Source organism: Haplochromis burtoni, unplaced genomic scaffold, assembly GCF_018398535.1.
Source record: "Haplochromis burtoni strain Fernald_Lab_line unplaced genomic scaffold, NCSU_Asbu1 Contig_85, whole genome shotgun sequence".
NCBI classification, from domain to species: Eukaryota; Metazoa; Chordata; class Actinopteri; order Cichliformes; family Cichlidae; genus Haplochromis; species Haplochromis burtoni.
Genome location: NW_024582446.1, coordinates 1,278,809 through 1,297,294, shown reverse-complemented (window position 1 = coordinate 1,297,294; position 18,486 = coordinate 1,278,809). Strand labels below are relative to the sequence as shown.

General features: G+C 40.7%; 1 protein-coding gene across 11 annotated transcripts in view; it reads left to right on the top strand.

Annotated features, from left to right (window-relative positions):
- tnika (TRAF2 and NCK interacting kinase a) overlaps positions 1 to 18,177 on the top strand; it is a 55,000-nt gene extending 36,823 nt beyond the window's left edge. For 2 of the 11 annotated variants that reach the window (XM_005926041.3, XM_005926037.3), the window contains 23 exons: positions 724 to 930; positions 1,270 to 1,812; positions 4,684 to 4,848; positions 5,000 to 5,266; positions 5,605 to 5,711; positions 5,871 to 5,986; positions 6,551 to 6,648; positions 6,798 to 6,821; positions 7,153 to 7,161; positions 7,683 to 7,751; positions 8,717 to 8,814; positions 8,955 to 9,057; positions 9,200 to 9,349; positions 9,454 to 9,550; positions 9,703 to 9,873; positions 9,981 to 10,124; positions 10,387 to 10,521; positions 11,158 to 11,258; positions 11,487 to 11,636; positions 12,370 to 12,387; positions 13,274 to 13,433; positions 14,500 to 14,639; positions 15,336 to 18,177. In XM_005926041.3, the coding sequence (XP_005926103.1) occupies positions 724 to 930; positions 1,270 to 1,812; positions 4,684 to 4,848; positions 5,000 to 5,266; positions 5,605 to 5,711; positions 5,871 to 5,986; positions 6,551 to 6,648; positions 6,798 to 6,821; positions 7,153 to 7,161; positions 7,683 to 7,751; positions 8,717 to 8,814; positions 8,955 to 9,057; positions 9,200 to 9,349; positions 9,454 to 9,550; positions 9,703 to 9,873; positions 9,981 to 10,124; positions 10,387 to 10,521; positions 11,158 to 11,258; positions 11,487 to 11,636; positions 12,370 to 12,387; positions 13,274 to 13,433; positions 14,500 to 14,639; positions 15,336 to 15,419 (3,156 nt within the window). In that variant the 3' untranslated portion in view covers positions 15,420 to 18,177. Of the gene's footprint in view, positions 1 to 723; positions 931 to 1,269; positions 1,813 to 4,683; positions 4,849 to 4,999; positions 5,267 to 5,604; positions 5,712 to 5,870; positions 5,987 to 6,550; positions 6,649 to 6,797; positions 6,822 to 7,152; positions 7,162 to 7,682; positions 7,752 to 8,716; positions 8,815 to 8,954; positions 9,058 to 9,199; positions 9,350 to 9,453; positions 9,551 to 9,702; positions 9,874 to 9,980; positions 10,125 to 10,386; positions 10,522 to 11,157; positions 11,259 to 11,486; positions 11,637 to 12,369; positions 12,388 to 12,892; positions 12,924 to 13,273; positions 13,434 to 14,499; positions 14,640 to 15,335 lie in introns of those variants that run through there. The other 9 variants (XM_005926043.3, XM_005926042.3, XM_014334764.2 and 6 more) reach the window with 7 other exon arrangements.
- The last annotated feature ends 309 nt before the right edge of the window (positions 18,178 to 18,486 follow it).

The window sequence follows — 18,486 nt, the reverse complement described above, 5'->3', positions numbered from 1 at the left end:
GCCCTGTTATGTCATGCAAAGAAAATGTAGGACACTGTTGTTTTCCTCAGTGCCCTGCTCTTTTTTAAGAGTATTTCCTTTTAGTATTTGTATACTGCATCACTCATGCACTTTAGAGCTAAAAATTGAAGACTGACAAGTTTGAAAGGAAACCTTTTGAGATCCAAAGGCCACAAAAATGACCCTAGTGCCAAAATCCAGTGCTGTGCTATGTCATTATTCTTGTGCCCATCGCTCCAATATTTACATTCCTCTTCCCTGTTTTTCCTGCAGATTTTGTTTGGTTTTTTGGTCAATGGTCAGTTTGTATGTTTGTCAGGTCTGTTATGTGAATGCATGACTCAAATCTGACACTATGTGGAAGACTGTGTCACACAAAAAGTATTTTCAAATACAATCAAAAGGGAAATATTGTGTATGGACTTTCCTCCCATTTATTCAAGCCATTCTGAAACCTTAAATTCTGCACATGTAGGGAGGGATAATGATCATTAGAATACGCATCCACTGTTTTTCTACCTGACTTTATAAATGCACTGAAAGTTCCGTAATACCTATTGACCTAAATTTTGTGTCGATATCTACTGGTACCTCATCTGCCTCAGCCGTTTTCCCTTGTGCTAATTTGTCTTTGTGTCTTTGCTCCCATATAAAATAGTTTCCTCTTTTTTGTTTCTCATCTCTTTCCTTCTTGCCATTCACCCTCTACCTTTCTTTCTTCAGGAGTACAAGCGCAAGCAGATTGAGGAGCAGCGGCAGGCAGAGCGGCTACAGAGGCAGCTCCAGCAGGAGAGAGCCTACCTGGTGTCTTTACAGCAGCAGCAGCAACAACAGCAGCAGCAGCAGGACGGAAGACAAGCAGAGAAGAAACCGCTTTACCACTATAAGGATGTCGTTAATCCTAACGACAAGCCTGCCTGGGCTAAAGAGGTAATATACATGGCATGCAAAGCTATGCATGGTCTTTTGAACTTGCTTGTCTTCCATGAAGAAAGGTTCTGAGCACCAGGTCTGTGTACTAAATGTTTTTATGCTGATGTCAATAATGTATTTAAAGTGAACCTCAACCAGTTGCCTTCTTGCATTGTGGTTATCTTATTTAGCAGGTTGTACTAGAAGCAGGAACTTTGTGAGGAGAGTAGTGGAGAAACTTTGCTTTTTGAATTGAAACACCCTTTTAAAATGAATTCTGTTTCTTTAATAATTACGCTGTGAAGTGTGCTTTGTGTGTGTCTGTGTTGCTTAATGTCCTCTGACTGTGACCCCTAGGTCCCGAAGCAGCAGCAGCATGCTCATGGTAACCCACCTCGTTCCCGCCTTCGACATCATCAGTCATTCAACCAGCCTCAAACTTCTAGCTCTCACGGCCAATCTAGACCTCAGGCGCCTAAGCGTACTCTGTCTCATTCTCCCCAGCTTCTCTCCAGCCAGCTTCCCCATATATGTATTTCAGTAGACCCTGGTGAACCCCTAGATCCAGAGTTGAAGCTGGAGATAAGCCAGCAGGTCAAAGAACTTAGAGCTCAGAAACACAATCGAAGGGGGCGTAGCCCAGGGTATGTCCTAGAGCACAGTAAGTCTGTTGACCAAGGGCTCAATAAAGGTCCTGTCAAGAGCCCCAAACAAGGCTCGTGTTATCTACCAGAGCCTAGTAGTCAAAATGGGAAGCATAGAGATAGATGTCTATCTGTCACAAGTCAGCCAACCATTAAGGAGCTAATGTCTCAAGAGTCACAGCTTAAGGCTCGACCTCATCCGATATCTCCAGGACAGACCCAGAATCCCACGCCTTCCAAACCCGTGTCCTTAATGGTTAGTGCCCATCGACGTGGCAGGTCACACTCACCCTGCAATAGAATAGATGTAGACATAGAGCTTTATAATCCGGGAGGATGGCACAAATCGTTGAGGCAAAGCGTGAGCCATGACAGCCTTACAATGCACTTGGACTCAAAGGCAGTTGACCAAACTGACCTACTCTCTCAGTCCTTCCCTGCAAATGCTCTCTGTTCTGCCCTATCTAAACACAGGAACTCCTACTCACCTGCTCCCAGCAGTAGCAATCTTCTCCAAGTCCCTGATAACAATCACTTACTTTCCCCTCATTCCGATAGGGGCATGACCTCTGAGACATGGAGGCAACATGCAATTAGAGGTAGTTCCTCTATGTGTGATCTTAGTGCTTCTGCCCCTGCAGGGTTACTAAAAAGAAGCATGAATAATATTATTTCAATGAGTTCAAACTCTCCATCCCCTTGGTTGTGCCTTTCTCCTCGCAGCTCTTCTCAAATTTTCCGCACACAGTCCTCCACATCCTCAGTGTCGCCGTCCACATCCCCAGTATCGCCATCCAGCAGTTTCTTCTCTCCTCCATTCTCCCCTGAGAGCCCTGGGTTCAACACAGAATCTCCTTATTACCCCACCTTAGTCTTGCCTAACCAAACGTCATTTCCTAACAGTTCACCTCACTGCTCCCCACAAGGCTCTCCCTTTGGATCCCAATCCCAGATCGCCAGGTCTGTTGGAGCAACAGAGTGCTAGACTCTGCTCCAGCACATGTATATAAGACCACACACACACACACACGCACACACACGCACGCGCACTTGTACTTCTATATTTGTGATTACATAAATGCTCCACTCTACTCATTTTAACTACTGGAGCATATCAAGTTTTTGTATTACTTCTATGGCTCAGATATGACCTTGATAAATTTCTAAAACACTGCTTGACATAACAGTCAAAAGTACCAAATTTCCCACAAAGACAGAGGTACAATTGGATACATGCAGAATGTTCATACTCAAGCATACAGACAGTAAAATGTACATTTCCACTTTTGTCCCTATAAAGCTTATATATATATTCTTCTTACTGTTAGTAACACATTTAATTATTAATTCTATATAGCTCGTATTATTTATGGGCTTAAGATCAAGGGGAGAGGTGCCTGTGTTCAGTTATAGTTTAATACCACTTTGTAGATACAGTAGCCTAGTTAGCTAGACCACTCATTCCCCCCTGCCTGCCCCCTCAATGCCCCTGCCACCCAGTTTCCCAGAGGGCACCGTGATGAGCCTACTTCTAGATATCTTGGATTTGATGGCATCAGGGAAAACCCACCCATCTCATCTTCCAGTTAGGTCAGTCAACCAGTAAATCATATCCTAGCCTGGTGATGGGTGCTGGCCAAGTGGTGGTGGGATCCTTTTAATAAGCCCGAGATGCCTTTCTGGCGACCTATTCTTCTTCCTCATCTCATACAGTATTTTTTTCTGTATGTAGATGGAACATTGCCAACAGCTAACCTCCAATATTCTCTTCTCTCTGTAATAGAAAGAGTTTTTGGGTGGTAAACTTATGACAAACACAAAAAAAATGAAATATGCACTACCCAAAAGGTTTTTCTTCATCTTTTTCTAATCTCTCTTTTCTTGTTGTTTAGTCAATATACTAACCTTGATTACACTCCACAGATCAAACTTCGATCTCAGCAGTACTTCACCTAAACCACTGAATGTTTTTCTTTCAGTTATTTGCAGACTGTTGGTCTAAATCTGATTCCATCATCCGTAGTTGCATTTCATTCAAGGAACTAACAAAAGCTGTTTGATGCTGTAGATGTCAAAGTTGCAACGTTGTAGTTGACCTTGTAGCAGGCACCTAACAGATTTGAGGAATGGCTCGGTATCGCATAGTTGTTTTGAACCAGGTCATAATCTGAAATAATCCTGCTAGATTATGTGGGCTCCTGTGGATTTAGAGAAAGCTTTTAAAGAGAAAGGCACTCTTGTTTACCTTGGGGCTGTTGAAACTAGAACCCGCTGAGCCATCACTCAACCCTGAAACTACAGATGGGTAGAGTGTTTAGAGTGGAAAAGTGTGATTTTGGCAGCTGGGTGTATCCCTTGGAACATTCTCCTATTGCACAGCAGATAATCTGATAATCAGATTACACTGGCAAGAGGAGCTTCCTGCCCCTTTCACACACAGATGTATTTACTTTGACACACGTGAGCACAGTTCAGTGGAAACGGACTGGAATTACACAAACACTTCAACATTGCGTTGTGCTTACGTGGTTCTTTTATTCTGTTTTGAATGTGGCATCTGATAAAGCAGATTAAAAGCTATACTTAAACTTTCACTACAGCCATCAGACACTCTTACTCCTCAGCATGGAGAAACGACACCACAAACAACTTAATTGAGACATAAATTAGTCAGACGCCCAATCTGTTTGTGAATAAAAAACCTATTCTTTGTGCAAAACAAAATCTTTGTGTTATTGTTGGCCTGCTGGTTTACCCTGATAAGGACTTCTGTGGAAGTCTGGCATGGCTCACCTGTGTTATTATTGCATAGAAGAGACGGTTAAGACTGGTTTTAACTCGAAAAACAAGACTTCACTTAGTCACACAGAGTCCTATCATGTCATTAAAACAATGTGCAATATAAAGAGAGGCTCTCGTAAATTTCTTATGTAATATCCATCAATCCATCAGTCACACACTTCTACATTGCGGTTGTTGTCACCGCAGAGAAGAGTGATGTTTAAGATTGTCTAGTGGCTTGTAGAGGTGCATGGGTGTGTGGGTGGTGCCCATTGTGGATCAGACATGGTGACTGGCTGTGTTGTGTGCTTCACTGTGAGTGACAGTCGTATGTGACCTGCCTCAGGTGGAGGAGCGATCTAAGCTGAACAGGCAGAGCTCTCCAGCACTGCAGCACAAAGTGTCCAACCGCATCTCCGACCCCTCCCTCCCACCCCGCTCCGAGTCCTTCAGCAGCGGGGGCATGCAGCCTGCCCGCACCCCACCCATCCACCGTTCCAACGAACCACAGGTGTGTGTGTGCGCGTGCGCAAAAAGAGGCACTTTCACCTTTCGTGCCTTCTCTCACATATTGTTGTCCACCTCACCCTTAACCATCCTTTGTCCATTTCACTCACACTGTTAAACTCTAACTGACTTCATCAATGTGTTTATCCCCACAGATGGCTCACCTGGTACCTGTGAAAACCCACACTAGCTCCATGTCTGGCTCTCAGTCTCTGCAGGACCAGAAAGACTCAGCTCTCAGTGAGAGTGTGAGTGTGGGCTCCCCCAGGCCTGAGATGCCTCGTCAGAACTCAGACCCCACTTCTGACACCCCGGGACCTCCACCGCGCAATGCTGGCAGGGAGGAACGGGACCGTGACAGGGATCGAGATCGGGATCGGGACAGAACTGCTTGGCTGAGAGAGGAGGACATCCCACCCAAGGTTTAGATTCATAATCAGAAATGAAGGCTAAGAATATTTGGTATCTTTTATTAACCTGTGTTTATGCTTTTTATTTATTGTTTCAGCATTTTTTGAACTCTGTGTTTAAATATTGCATAGTGTAGTATACTTGCAATTTTATTAATAATCCTGTTTTAAATGAATGTTGGCCTCTCCAGCTGCTTGACAAAATTCATGCTATACTGTACATCATGGTGTCTTACCATTTCCCTCTGTGCCATGGATCGGTAGTGTACTTTACAAAGACGAGGATACATGTTTTGAACATTTTTCCAGGAGAAAAAGCAAAGTTTTATCTTGTTTCTGTGTTTGTCCAGGTACCCCAACGGACCACTTCCATCTCCCCAGCCTTGGTCAGAAAAAACTCTCCTAATGGAGGAGTAGGTCTGAGTCCTCGGACAGGTTCTCAGCTTATAAGGGCAAGGTAAAGGGCAAAGTAGCAAACTGATTTTGAATTACTTTCTGTAACATTTCCCATGTGTTATTCCTTAGTGTGTTTAAACAGAAATAAAAACTTGTATTTATTTGTACTTTTGTATGAGGATACTGCGTATTTAAAAGGTCTGCTTTCATCCTTTTTCAGCAACCCTGACCTGCGGCGCTCTGAACTCTCTTTGGACGCTATGCTGCAAAGAACCTCTTCCAACTCATCATCTTCCTCGTCCCCTTCATCTCAGGGGGGTTCAGCTGAGAGGAGAGGTATAAAACCTCAAGCTCTTAAACACATAATACAGGCTCATAAGACACATAAAAAACCTAATCTGGCAAACATCAACATCAAGTGAATGCTTGTAAGTAAACCAGAAAAAAACCAATGTGTAGGCAGAGGATCACACATACTGTGTATGCGTACCTCCACATACATTGACATGGATTTCGAGTCTATCAGCAGGACATTGCAGTTCTGCACCGATCAACCTGTCTGATGTGCCCTGTTACTCTGGGCCTCTGGAGAGGTTGAAGAGAGGAAATGAGAGAGGGAGATAGAGAGAAGCGCAGAGCGAGGTGTCAAACAACAGGCCAGAGGGATATCTAAGATATGCATGGATTTCCCTCTGACAAACACATAGAAAGGTTGAAGTACCTTGATATTAGTTGGATTTATTTTTCAACTCTGTTGACAGAAAACAGTCTTAAAGATGGAATAAATACAGATGGAGAAAAATAAAAAAAATTCTAATGAACGAGTTTCGCAGTAAATTAATATCTAGATTTGAGTTAAACTGCTAATTTTCTTTTATTCGCCATTTTTTGTTTTGGTAGGTCAAAGCAAGCAGGAGGGATCCCCTCTAGGAGCCAATCAAGAAGCAAAGCTCAAGCAGGAGGAGGGACGTGAATCAACAAGACCCAGCAGACCTGCCGTGAGTCAAACAACACAGACACACAAAGAACCTCTTTCTGTCACAGGCATCTCCTCTCTGGGAATCTTTTACAGGCCTCCTCCTCTCTTTTTCTACTATTCACTTGATCTTTCTTTCTCTTCCCATCTCTTTCTTCTTCTATTCTTCAGAGCTATAAGAAAGCCATAGATGAGGTTAGTGAATATTGCGCCCCCCCTCCCGTTTCCTTTATTCTGGTTTTCCTTTGATCTTCAGAGGCCCTTTTCTTCCCCTGGCATGATGGAGTTAGTGGGCTTCACAAGAAGATGATGTTTCCTTTTTACGCTGACATATCAGGGTGTAATGGCAATAGCAGTGCATGTGTGCTTCTACACACATACCTGAGAGAGTGTATATTTGGATGCGTGCCTGTGTGGGTTTGCATGTGTTGAGTGGGGGCGTGTGTGAATATGTGTGTACTGCAAAGCACCTGAACAGTCTTTGAATTTCTTTTCCTGTTTCTCCATTATCACGGTTACTGGTCAGGAGGAGCTGGTAAGCGCACCGTGTGTAATAATCCTCCCCCTGTCTGCATGATTTGGTCTGATCCATCTGCTTGGGTGATGGGGAGGCGAGGGAGGGGAGGAACCATGGGCCAGTTGGCATGGGGGCGATTGGTAGAGTGGAGTAATTCTGCACTCCAGTAGTTTATAAAGCTTGATTATATGTCTTTCTCTGTTCTTATGACTTGTGTTCTCAAGGGTCGTACTTGCTTGTGAGTGAATGAAAGTGCTGATTTTGATCAATCCTCATGTTGAAAGTTAGAATTTAACTGTTAAGATTTTTTAAAAGTGTACTGCCAGATCAGCACTCTTGTTCCACGGCTCTTGTGTACAGGCTCGGATTGCTATGTGACAACAATTAAGTTGGCCTTTAGTCTTGATGGTCATTATTTGTCTGAATCTTTGACCCTCTCCGTTTCCTTTGCCCGTTGTGTGTGATTTGGTCTCTCAGTCTTGAGGTTCTGAGACTGAATGAAATCACCTTTTCTCTCCTCTTTTGTCCTTTGTTCACAGGACTTAAGTGCATTAGCTAAGGAACTCAGAGAACTAAGGGTAGAGGAGGGAAGCAGACCTCCAGTTAAGGTAAAATGACAACTGTAAATTCTCTAAATTCAAACATAAATAAAAAGTTGAGGATGGAAAATAGACAAAGCTAAAAGCCTGTTTATGTTGTGACGTTAATCAGGTAGAATGGTAGTGACAAATCTTCATGTAGACATAACGGGCAAAACAAAGTTCTCGTTCGTTATTAAACAGTGCAAATTTAAATTAGACTCTGTCATGTTAGATATCTCTGACCACTGCTACAATACAATTTTAAATTGTAATTAGCCGATGGGATTCAGTCTAAAAGAAACATTGCTTTAAATATATTTTTGCTTATTTATAGTAATCTCAGGTTAATCGTAAAGCTACAAGTTGTTTGAATTGCTTAACATTTTTTTAGGTTCAACCTAACTTAAAAGTGACTGTTATTTTGTGTTAAAAATGTTTTATATATATTAAAAAGAACAGAATATGTGTATCTATGAAATCTAACAATTGTGTTTGCAGTGCAATTTCTTCTTCACAAAAATCCTTAATTTGTTTCTATTAAAAAAGGGGGAAAAAGATCTTGCTAGGCAAAACAACTTATAATAATAACTGACCTATAATGACTTTCTTCAGCCTTCACTGACACTGCTGACTGCACCACTCTGCCCCACTTCTCTTTACATGGCTGAGCAGAAACCATACCCCACTACCACACTTGCATCCATATCTGCTATTTTGCAGTCTATTTCATTTTTGCTGTTGTTGCCAAAATTGATGATGCATTTGTGCAATAGTGCCACCAACTGCACATTAGCAGAACAGCATGAAAGATCTGTGTTCTCTTTCCCACATTCTTCACTGATCGCACAATATAAACCAAACCGTATATATCTGGTGCAGTCTAAATGACTTCTAGAGGGAATCAGATACAACCGTAAATCTTCTCTTATCAGTGTTTCTTCTCAGTGGTTCGAAAGTAAATTTTTCTCTCTACGTCTTGTTCATTGACACAGGTGACAGACTACTCGTCTTCCAGTGAAGAATCAGAGAGCAGCGATGAAGATGGGGAGACAGATGGAACTGTTGCTGTGAGCGATATTCCCCGCATAATGTACGTTTTCGCCTTCATGTTTTCTCTCTTTTGCTCTGACATGCTAGTGTTCGTAGGTTTGGGATTAGCACAATGCCAGTAGCATAGTAGTTGGTTTAATTTTAAATGTAAATATTTAAGTCTCTGTATTTTTCTTGCAGGCCAGCAGTGCAGAGTAGTGGAGAGTCATATGGAGGGTTGACAGAAGACTCTCTGGGAGATGCCTATAACAGCTCGAAGGACAGTACTCTAGTAATGAGAGAGGTGACGAATATGCATGCACACACTCAAACATGCTTACACACTTACAAAACTGTTATTGCTGTAGAGTAATATATTCTTTTGTGCTCATCTTTCTGTTCTCCTAACTTCTCTTGATATTTATATGTCTTTATTTGTCACACAGGCAGAGGAGAGGAGGAGAGGAGGTCATAGTGAGAGCAATGGGTTTGGAAATCATGGTAACCATGGTAACCTCCCTGACCTGGTGCAACAGAGCAACTCCCCGTCAGCGACGCCCACCACAGCCCTGCAGGAGCTCAGCGACATGGCTGAGGTGAGACACGGGCACAAATTGCACACTTTAACAATGATTCCTGTGTGTTTATGTCACACTAGGTAGACTGTTGTTGGACTTACTGATTGTTTTGTGTCTTACAGTTTGGTGTTGGTGGGTCCAAAGCATCATTTACTCCATTCGTTGATCCACGGGTCTATCAGACCTCCCCAAGTGATGACAATGACAACTCAGCAGCAGGTAGTTGGATAGTGTAGAGTTTTAGTTAAATGTCAGTCAGTGAACTCCGTCTTTGAAATCAGCTGTTAGTGGAAAAAGGCATTTCTTATCTGTCATCATTGTTGCCAAAATCACATATTCCCTTCTGTCTTTGTTCGTCTTTGTCTTGGCAGCCATGTTTGCCAATGAGCTGCTGAGGCAGGAGCAGGCACGACTAAATGAAGCCAGGAAGATCTCTGTGGTAAATGTCAACCCCACCAACATCAGACCCCACAGTGACACGCCAGAGATCCGCAAATACAAGAAACGCTTTAACTCCGAGATCCTTTGTGCTGCACTCTGGGGTAGGACGGTGTGGCCTTTATCTTACCCACTACAGAAAGCAAAATATTCTGTTTGTGTGCTTTTGTTTGCTTTTCTCTGACTCCAACTCTTATCCGTACACGTTTAGGTGTGAATCTACTAGTGGGGACAGAAAATGGTCTCATGCTGCTCGACCGAAGTGGACAGGGAAAAGTTTATAACCTGATCACCAGGAGGCGTTTCCTACAGATGGATGTACTAGAGGGCCTCAATGTGTTGGTCACCATATCTGGTAGGTTTAATATGCATACAGTATGCACAACACGCTCATACCTGTACCTTAAGTTACACTTTCTGTAACAGACATTAAGGTAGTAAAAGACATGTTGACAAAATCTGTTTCGTAAGTAGCTTTTTATCTCATTTTTACAGCAAGAGGTCATTTGTTTTTGATTCTTTCATCAATTTCTTTTTTCTTTTACAAAAAATTGATTATTATCATTTTAATACTAATTTGATTGATTTCATTTTCCTGTTTGCCCCTACCTTCACAGGGAAAAAGAATAAGTTACGTGTCTACTATTTATCCTGGCTGAGGAACAGAATATTACATAACGACCCAGAAGTAGAGAAAAAGCAGGGTTGGATTACCGTAGGAGAACTGGAAGGCTGTGTGCATTATAAAGTTGGTAAGTGTCTGTTTGTATGAATAAAAATAAAGTTTAATTTGAAGGGCCATTGTAGTTAAAGTGGTATTATCTAACCTGTTGTGAAATTTATAAACCAAAATTAAAATGGGTAATATAATTTGCTGCTGATTTTGACGAATACCTTGGAATTTTCTCAAACCCCAACTTGTTGAAGGAGCTGATGTGCAAGAGCTTTCTTGAGAATTTTAGAAATTAGTCAGTGCTTGGAAATGAATCCATTGTATCTATGGTGAGAGTTTTAAGAAGCTATGAACTACATGAAAGAGTCAATTTGATAACAGACCAAAGCAAAGGGTGCGATCTTAGCCAGAATCTTCTCAAGAAACCTGGCAGGAATCATATCAGATGGCCAAGAAAAGGTGTGCATAGGAGATATTTGGGAGATCTGCCATGCAAATAGCTGGGACAAGGATTAAGCAATACTTAGAAGGTAAAATCTAACAACATAAGTCTCTTAAGAAATCCCAACCAGCAAATGCTGTGGGAGCACGAACCTAAATAAAGAGTTCCTTGATACTAAATAAATAAAACTGAGTGTTCATTATATACACTGGGCCAATGTAAGGCCACTTCTAATTTCTTGTTGTCTTAAATGTGTCTTTGTCATGTTTGCAGTCAAATATGAGAGGATCAAGTTCCTGGTGATTGCTCTGAAAAATTCCGTGGAAATCTATGCCTGGGCTCCAAAACCCTACCACAAGTTCATGGCCTTTAAGGTAAAGAAGTAAAAACTGAAATGACATCAGTGCTCAAAAACATACTGGACACACGCATAAGTAGAATGCATGTCTACTGCGTGCACAGCATGTGTATAAATTTATATGAAGTTTATATACTATATATGACTGCTGGCCTTGTAAATTACAGTTTCATGGATTGACTTTATGATTTTATTTCTGTTTCTTTGATCGCGCCTCCCTTGACTATGTGTCATTCTCTTTCAGTCATTTACAGACCTACAGCATCGTCCCCAGCTGGTTGACCTGACGGTAGAAGAAGGTCAGAGGTTAAAGGTCATCTATGGCTCCAGCGTAGGCTTCCATGTCATTGATGTGGACTCAGGCAACCCTTACGACATATACATTCCCTCACATGTAAGTACCAGACTACTTTCTAAATATGTCTAAACATGTTTTATCAATGGGACTCTTTCTGTAACCATCCACATCTCACTCCTAAGTTTTTTCAACCGTTACCTGCTTATTGCCGCTTGAGACAACGCTGACTCATCTGTTGTTTCATGAGGATTGACTCATGTTGGTTCTGGCAATACAATTTACTTGGATGATTGAATGTCATTTTTTGTAGTTTGCTTCACTTGGTGTATAGTACTTGGATTATCTTTGTTAAGAAATCAGGTTGTTCATGTAAACTGCTTGCTTTTATCACAGAGCATAAAGAAGGAACACCTACTTCCAAATGTGCCTTTAGAATTGCTATCAAAAATCAGCTTGTTCATTTTAACCACTCCACTCTTTGAAGGTTGGGAGACAGTCACTAATTTTCCTCTTGTATGCTTGAGTGAAAAATTAAATCTGGTTCTTGCATGCAGATTAGTTTGTTCCATAGTGGATGCAAATCTCATGCTTTAATGCAAATCCAGGTCAAAGACAGTTCAGCCCAAATCTTAACTTCTTGGCAATATTTTAGTAGACATGATGAACCACAGATGAGACATGTTATTCTTGAGCTGTTGTACCGTGCAGTAATGCATACTGTACATGGGGATAAATACCCGAATATTCTTAATCACTGGCATGTTTTGCTGTTTCCACCTTTCACCCATGCTTCTTTTTTCTCTCCTTCCCTGACAACTTCCTCCTCCAGTGTGCCAAACAGATGAAGGTGACATCCTGCTATCCACCTTTTAGATTAGATCAATAGTTCTTTAGTAAAACCCCTGTAGTGGATACACAGCAGCTACATGTGCCTATATGCAGTTCACTAGTGTAGATATTAGATAACCAGAAACTGGTGAACAAATTTGTCTTACCCACAGCAGACAGCACAAGGCTCTCGAAACATGTACTTACTTCCAACAAGAACAAAAACACAAAATTTAAACTTAAAAAATAAAAAAGCTGACATGCAAGAAAATAATTTGTATTACAGTCAAACAGCGGTTCCATTGACTGTATTGCAGTCAGGTTTTGGGCATACCTGATGGTATGCACTTGACTTTCACAGATCAGTACCACCACAATTTGATAGCTTGTGTACAATAATTGAATTCATTAATACATGAAAGCTAGTTTGTGTTTTGAGTGCCTTTGTAAATGTATGTGCATATTCCTGTGGGGGTAAGATGAGTTTTTTCACTGCTTGCCTTTCTCCTGAATTGTTGTCTTAGAGTTCATCTGGCTGCCACAAACTGCTTTCAGGTAACTACCATGAAATAGCATGCTGACACAAGTAACAACACTTATTCTGAGGCACCACAAATGGAAAGTATACAGGTTCAAGCAACCCAAAGACTTTCATGGTCTGAGGCTCCAGATACTTGAGCAGGTTGTTTGAGGATTATAGAATATAGTCCAACCCGCCGCCCCCCCCCCACCCCCCTCAAAAAAATAAAAAATAAAATAAAATAAAAAAATGAACCCACGCCAGTCCACAGCTTAAATTCTAGTGATGAAAGCTCTATAATATTTTAATCTAATGTAGATTATGATTAAAGTTGACAGATTTGATTAAACCCTCTGAAATGCTTGCGTGTGTTTATCTGTATTAGATCCAGAGCCAGGTGACACCCCATGCCATCGTGGTGCTGCCAAAGACTGATGGAATGGAGATGCTGCTGTGTTACGAGGACGAGGGTGTCTATGTCAATACCTATGGTCGAATCACCAAGGACGTGGTGCTACAGTGGGGAGAGATGCCTACCTCTGTTGGTAAGCCCCACCTACATATGGATTTATTAATGAGTAATTCAGTCCAGACCTTAAAGCAGCACAGAGAAATAGCCAGATCAAAGATCTAAATTAAATTAGCAAAATATGAAATAAAGAAATATTAATATGCATTTCAGCTCCTACATGTGTGTGCATGCGTGTGTGTTGCGATATGAGGTCTCTCAGAACTGTGCTAAAAACATAAAAACTCATTAGTACAACCATGAAAGAGGCTGTCAAAAATGAGGAATCATGAATAGGAACCACTAGCTCTTATAGTGAAGCAGTTCACTGATATGGTTTGCGTTAAATTGTAATAGTAGGCAGGTCCACTGTAAACCAATGCAAACTTGTTCTGAGTTTTGAGTAGACCTATGCGGTTTAACATAGCTCTTATCCACCATCATCTGAACACAAAAGGTTGATATATATTTTTGCAAGCTAGTTGTTCCATCCCTATATTCCACATGATGCTCCTTCCCACTTGGAGAATTGATGTCAAGGCCCATTGAAACTGTTGTGACAGTATGTGGTGTCCCAGAACCCTAATAAGACACTTAATGTTGCTTGCTGTGTTTGCCATGCATCTGTATATTTGAGAACTCCAGAAAAGACTCTAAAAATACTGTTTCTTTCTTGTGTTGTAGAAAGTATTATCATGGGGTGGCTAGTAGTGTTACATTAGTACAATAATGCTAGTTCTACCTGGATTATTAAAATCTGTCCCGTGAGCTCAACTGGCAAGGTTTAAGAACTGCCATGTTGGCGAGGAATTGTTCATGAAATATATTTTATTTCAGTTGAACTGCTCAATAGTCGCCTCTGACCTCTTACTTCTGTGCAGTGTGGAAAAAGTACAAAGAATAGGTCAGCACATGTAAAACATTGCATCACTGCATAACTTGCTAGTTAAGTTTTCAAGAAAAGAAAATATGCGAGTAATAAAGTTATAAAGTCTTTCTACACTGTGGTCTGTTGAGTTTTTATATATACAAGGAAATGAACTGTATGTAAATCTGATTATACACTGTTTTACATATTTTTTTAATGTTTTTCTATTTTTCAGCCTATATTCATTCTAATCAGATTATGGGCTGGGGTGAGAAAGCCATAGAGATCCGTTCTGTAGAAACGGGTCACCTGGATGGAGTTTTTATGCACAAGAGAGCCCAGAGACTAAAATTCCTGTGTGAGCGGAATGACAAGGTAATATGCTGACTTACTGCTTTGGACTAGTGTGGCACTAGTCACATACTGTAAAATTACCTAACATTACTTGCTCTAGTTTTGAGTGTTTTGCGGTTGCAGTGCTTTTCTGTATGGATAGAGCAGAGCCCACATTTGCATATGGAAGCTTTTAAAACATGAATTCTAAGAACTAAGTTTATTATACGGTGCACCCGAAACATAACCAAACAACAAAGTTTGAATGAACTGCCACGCATAATTTTAGCATTTTGGGAATAATACTGCTGTATTTCAAGAGTGGGACCATATCTCATACACTCCCCTTTCAGTCCCATGGTTTATATATGCCTCCCTGCACTCCAGGCAGTTTATTATCTCCTTCTCCTTTCTCATTTCCCACACTTCTCATTAGTACTGTGGATCTGCTCAGCCCAGGAGCTGCTGCCAGTCCTCATTAATGCCTTCTTCAGGCTATATGGATATATGCTTATCTTTCAATAAGTGTCGCCTAGCCTAACTCCGGATGTGGTCCCTTCTAGTGAAAAAGAGTTTTAGATGCAGGTTGGACATACCTATACATATGTCACAGTTTGTAGGTGGTGATGTCTCGAGTACACTTAACATATTATTTGATAAAAGTAAATTCAATTGCATCACTGCTAATAATAATTGTGCTTTTTGAGAACACATGCTTTTCATGTTTTTTTTATCCAGGTATTCTTTGCATCCGTGCGCTCAGGAGGTAGCAGTCAAGTTTTCTTCATGACGCTCAACAGAAACTCTATGATGAACTGGTGATGTCTCCCCTTACTCACTCTGCCTCACTCTCCCACTGGTGGCAGCCGACCTTGACCCACCACACATCTCACAAGTGAACCCGACTCACCGAGATGCCACAAATGAACTGTTGCAACACTGGAGAGGCTTACAAAGTGTAGAGAGAGAGAAAAAGAAGTTATTTTAGTGGAAAAAAACCAATTCTAAATAAAGACAGAAGTTATTCTAGATTAAACCGGGTCATTCAGAAGCCATCCAGCTGACTGGCAAACTGGTGCCACCGACTTTCCAAACAATCTCTTCTTCCCTGTTTCTCTGCAACTCTTCTTTTTATGTAGCTCAATTTTTCTCTTTATTCCCTCAAAACTGACCAGTGCATCCAAGTGTTTGACAAATGTAGAAATACACTTTTGACCTTTCTTAACCCCCCTCCCTTCACTCCTGTCCATCTTGGTAGCTCAAACTCATTTTCAGTCCTTTGAGACCCATATTCATCAATTTCTTTACTTCCTACCCACTGTGTGTGGAATACTACTACACCTCAGAGATTGGAGAAGCAATATATGAATACAATTTAATCTAAATTTAAATATACTTCTAATAGAACGGTGCAGGGAGAGCAGCTGAGAGATGACAAATCCTCTTTGAATGTCAGCGATGAAAGCAGACAGCCTGATTGATTTTCTTTCTCCTTTGACACTCCCTTCCTCCTCCACTTCCTCCCCTCACTATCTTTTGGTTTCTGAGAAAACCGAGTTGTGATTTAACGTTCGATCGCATGCCACCGATAGAGATGCGGTGAGACATTCTGCCGTCAGGTGGGTCTTAACAGTATGCAAAGATGATATCTGTGTCCCTTTAAAATGAAAATCACTGGTCCATCCTGTCCTCTTCCCTTCTTTGTTTTCCTTTCATTCCTCACCTCACCCCTTTCCGCCAACATCGTGATGATGATCTCTTCACTTTTACGTCTTTAAACTCTGAAGGTGCTGCATCAGATATACTGTAATATTAAACGAGCAATGGGAGTGGGTTTTTTTTTTTGTTTATTTCTGTTCTTTTATTTTTCTGTGGGACAGTTTTGAGTCAGACAGTCTTTGAAGTTTGATGAAATGTACAGCACATCTGTGTCTCTGAAATCAGGAGGGTATTTTAGTGTGTACGTATGCGTGCGTGTGAATTTGTGTATCTCAATCAAAGTTGGACATTGAAATCAATGTCCGGCGAGAATAAAGTAATTCATGTCTTTGTGTGTAAACTTACCTTAATCTGATCAAAGCAACACTGAGTGTGTTTACATGCAGATTTATAATTTTATCTTCGTAGTATGAAGTTTATGAGTTGGTGTCTGAACACCATACGTTTAAAATAGGCAATATTAATGGCTGATTTTGGGGTGGGAGGGGGGTGTTTTGTGTGTTTCCATGAACACAGTAGTGTCTTGGCTGTTCACTCTTACAGCCGCTTAGCTGCAGAAATATGACAATGCATATAAAGAGCTCATAGCCTCAACAGGATATGAGCTACTATCCCAAATACTGTGTGCATGTGAAAGCACTCGTTGTTAACAACTGTGGGGTCGTCTTGAATCATGCTCCTCCTTGGTTGGTTCTTCTGATTTTTGGCTCCTAACTGTTTGTACAGTGCCTAGCATGATGTAAGCAAAACTTAATCAGAGGCCAAAAGATTACTGCTTTTTTTTTGGCCGATATGGTTACATTACAGGTTTGTTTTTGGTTGTTCTTTTTTTAATCTCTGTGAAGGTTATTATCTAACGTAACTCACTGGCGATGTTATTTTTCTCCACTTATGGAGATGTACATTAACAAATTTAAGAGTTTGATTATTCTTTGAAAGGAGCAACTAATTATGACGAAACTTTGCCATATATGTCCAAATACTTTGCACAGCTCAATCATCAAAATTATGAAATCGATTTTACTTGTCAAAATTGAGGCGATTTTGGCTTTACATTAAAACCGTCATCATCCCACCACCTGGAGACAAGCTTCGGGAAGCTCATGTAGAACTCAGTTACTGTTACTATGAAAATATGAAGACTTTGCATGAGCAGTAAATTAAAACCACTAAAGACCTAAAACTCACACCTTTAACAGAAATGCAACCAGCTGGCACACCTGCCACATATAATAGTCCTGGTGATGGTTTAAATTTAAAGTCAGAGCTTAAAAAGATGGACTCCTGTTTTGTAATAACTTTGCTCTTAGATTTCTCAGTAAATTGATTCTCTGGTTCACAAAAAATGGACATGTTTCTCAATGTAATGATCCTCTGATTGAAGTTCTTATTTTCTGTTAAATTGTTGAATGTTTTCTGTTGTATTTTCAAGGATTTTTTACACATCCATATACAGTAGTAGCTGTTACTGTGCACCTTTAACTTAGGGTTACCGATCTCTGTTAGGGGGAGCAGGCTCTAACATTATAGCAATAAAGAGCTTAGCTGCAGAAACCACTGTCTTCCGTGTGTGTGTGTATGTGTGCACACATGCATTTCTGTGTCTGATTAATGATCATGTGGGAATGGGGCATTATTGAGGTGTTTGTTAATCATTTAATTCGCTCCCCTCATTGGAAAATGCTGACTGTCATTACACTGAGGTTTCTCCTTTCAAAGACGAAACCACTTTATTCTTTATTCAATTTAATTCTTGTTTTCTTTATTTTAAAAGAGCATTACTAATGTCCTGTTTTGGGATTTATTTGTTTTGTAAAAGAGATGCTGTAAGAGAGAAATAAATGAAACTAGCATTACTCTTCTCGAGTTGTCTGCTTTCTAAACATGTTTATGAGAGAGTCAGTTGTTTTTTGCAAGTTTGCACATTCGTATCACGTCTGATCCTCAGACTTTGTCCAGTCCAGCACTCAAGTATATCATTAACAGCAAATGTGTGTGTGTGTGTGTGTGTGTGTGTGTGTGTGTAAGAGTGAGAGGAAGAGAAAGATAATGTCATTGCTCCTATCAAGAAAAGCATTTTTTTTAGCAACAGTATGCTAACTTTGGATTCCATATTTAATTGCAATATAAACGTCATGTTTCATAATAATCAAGTGGAAGCACCACACAG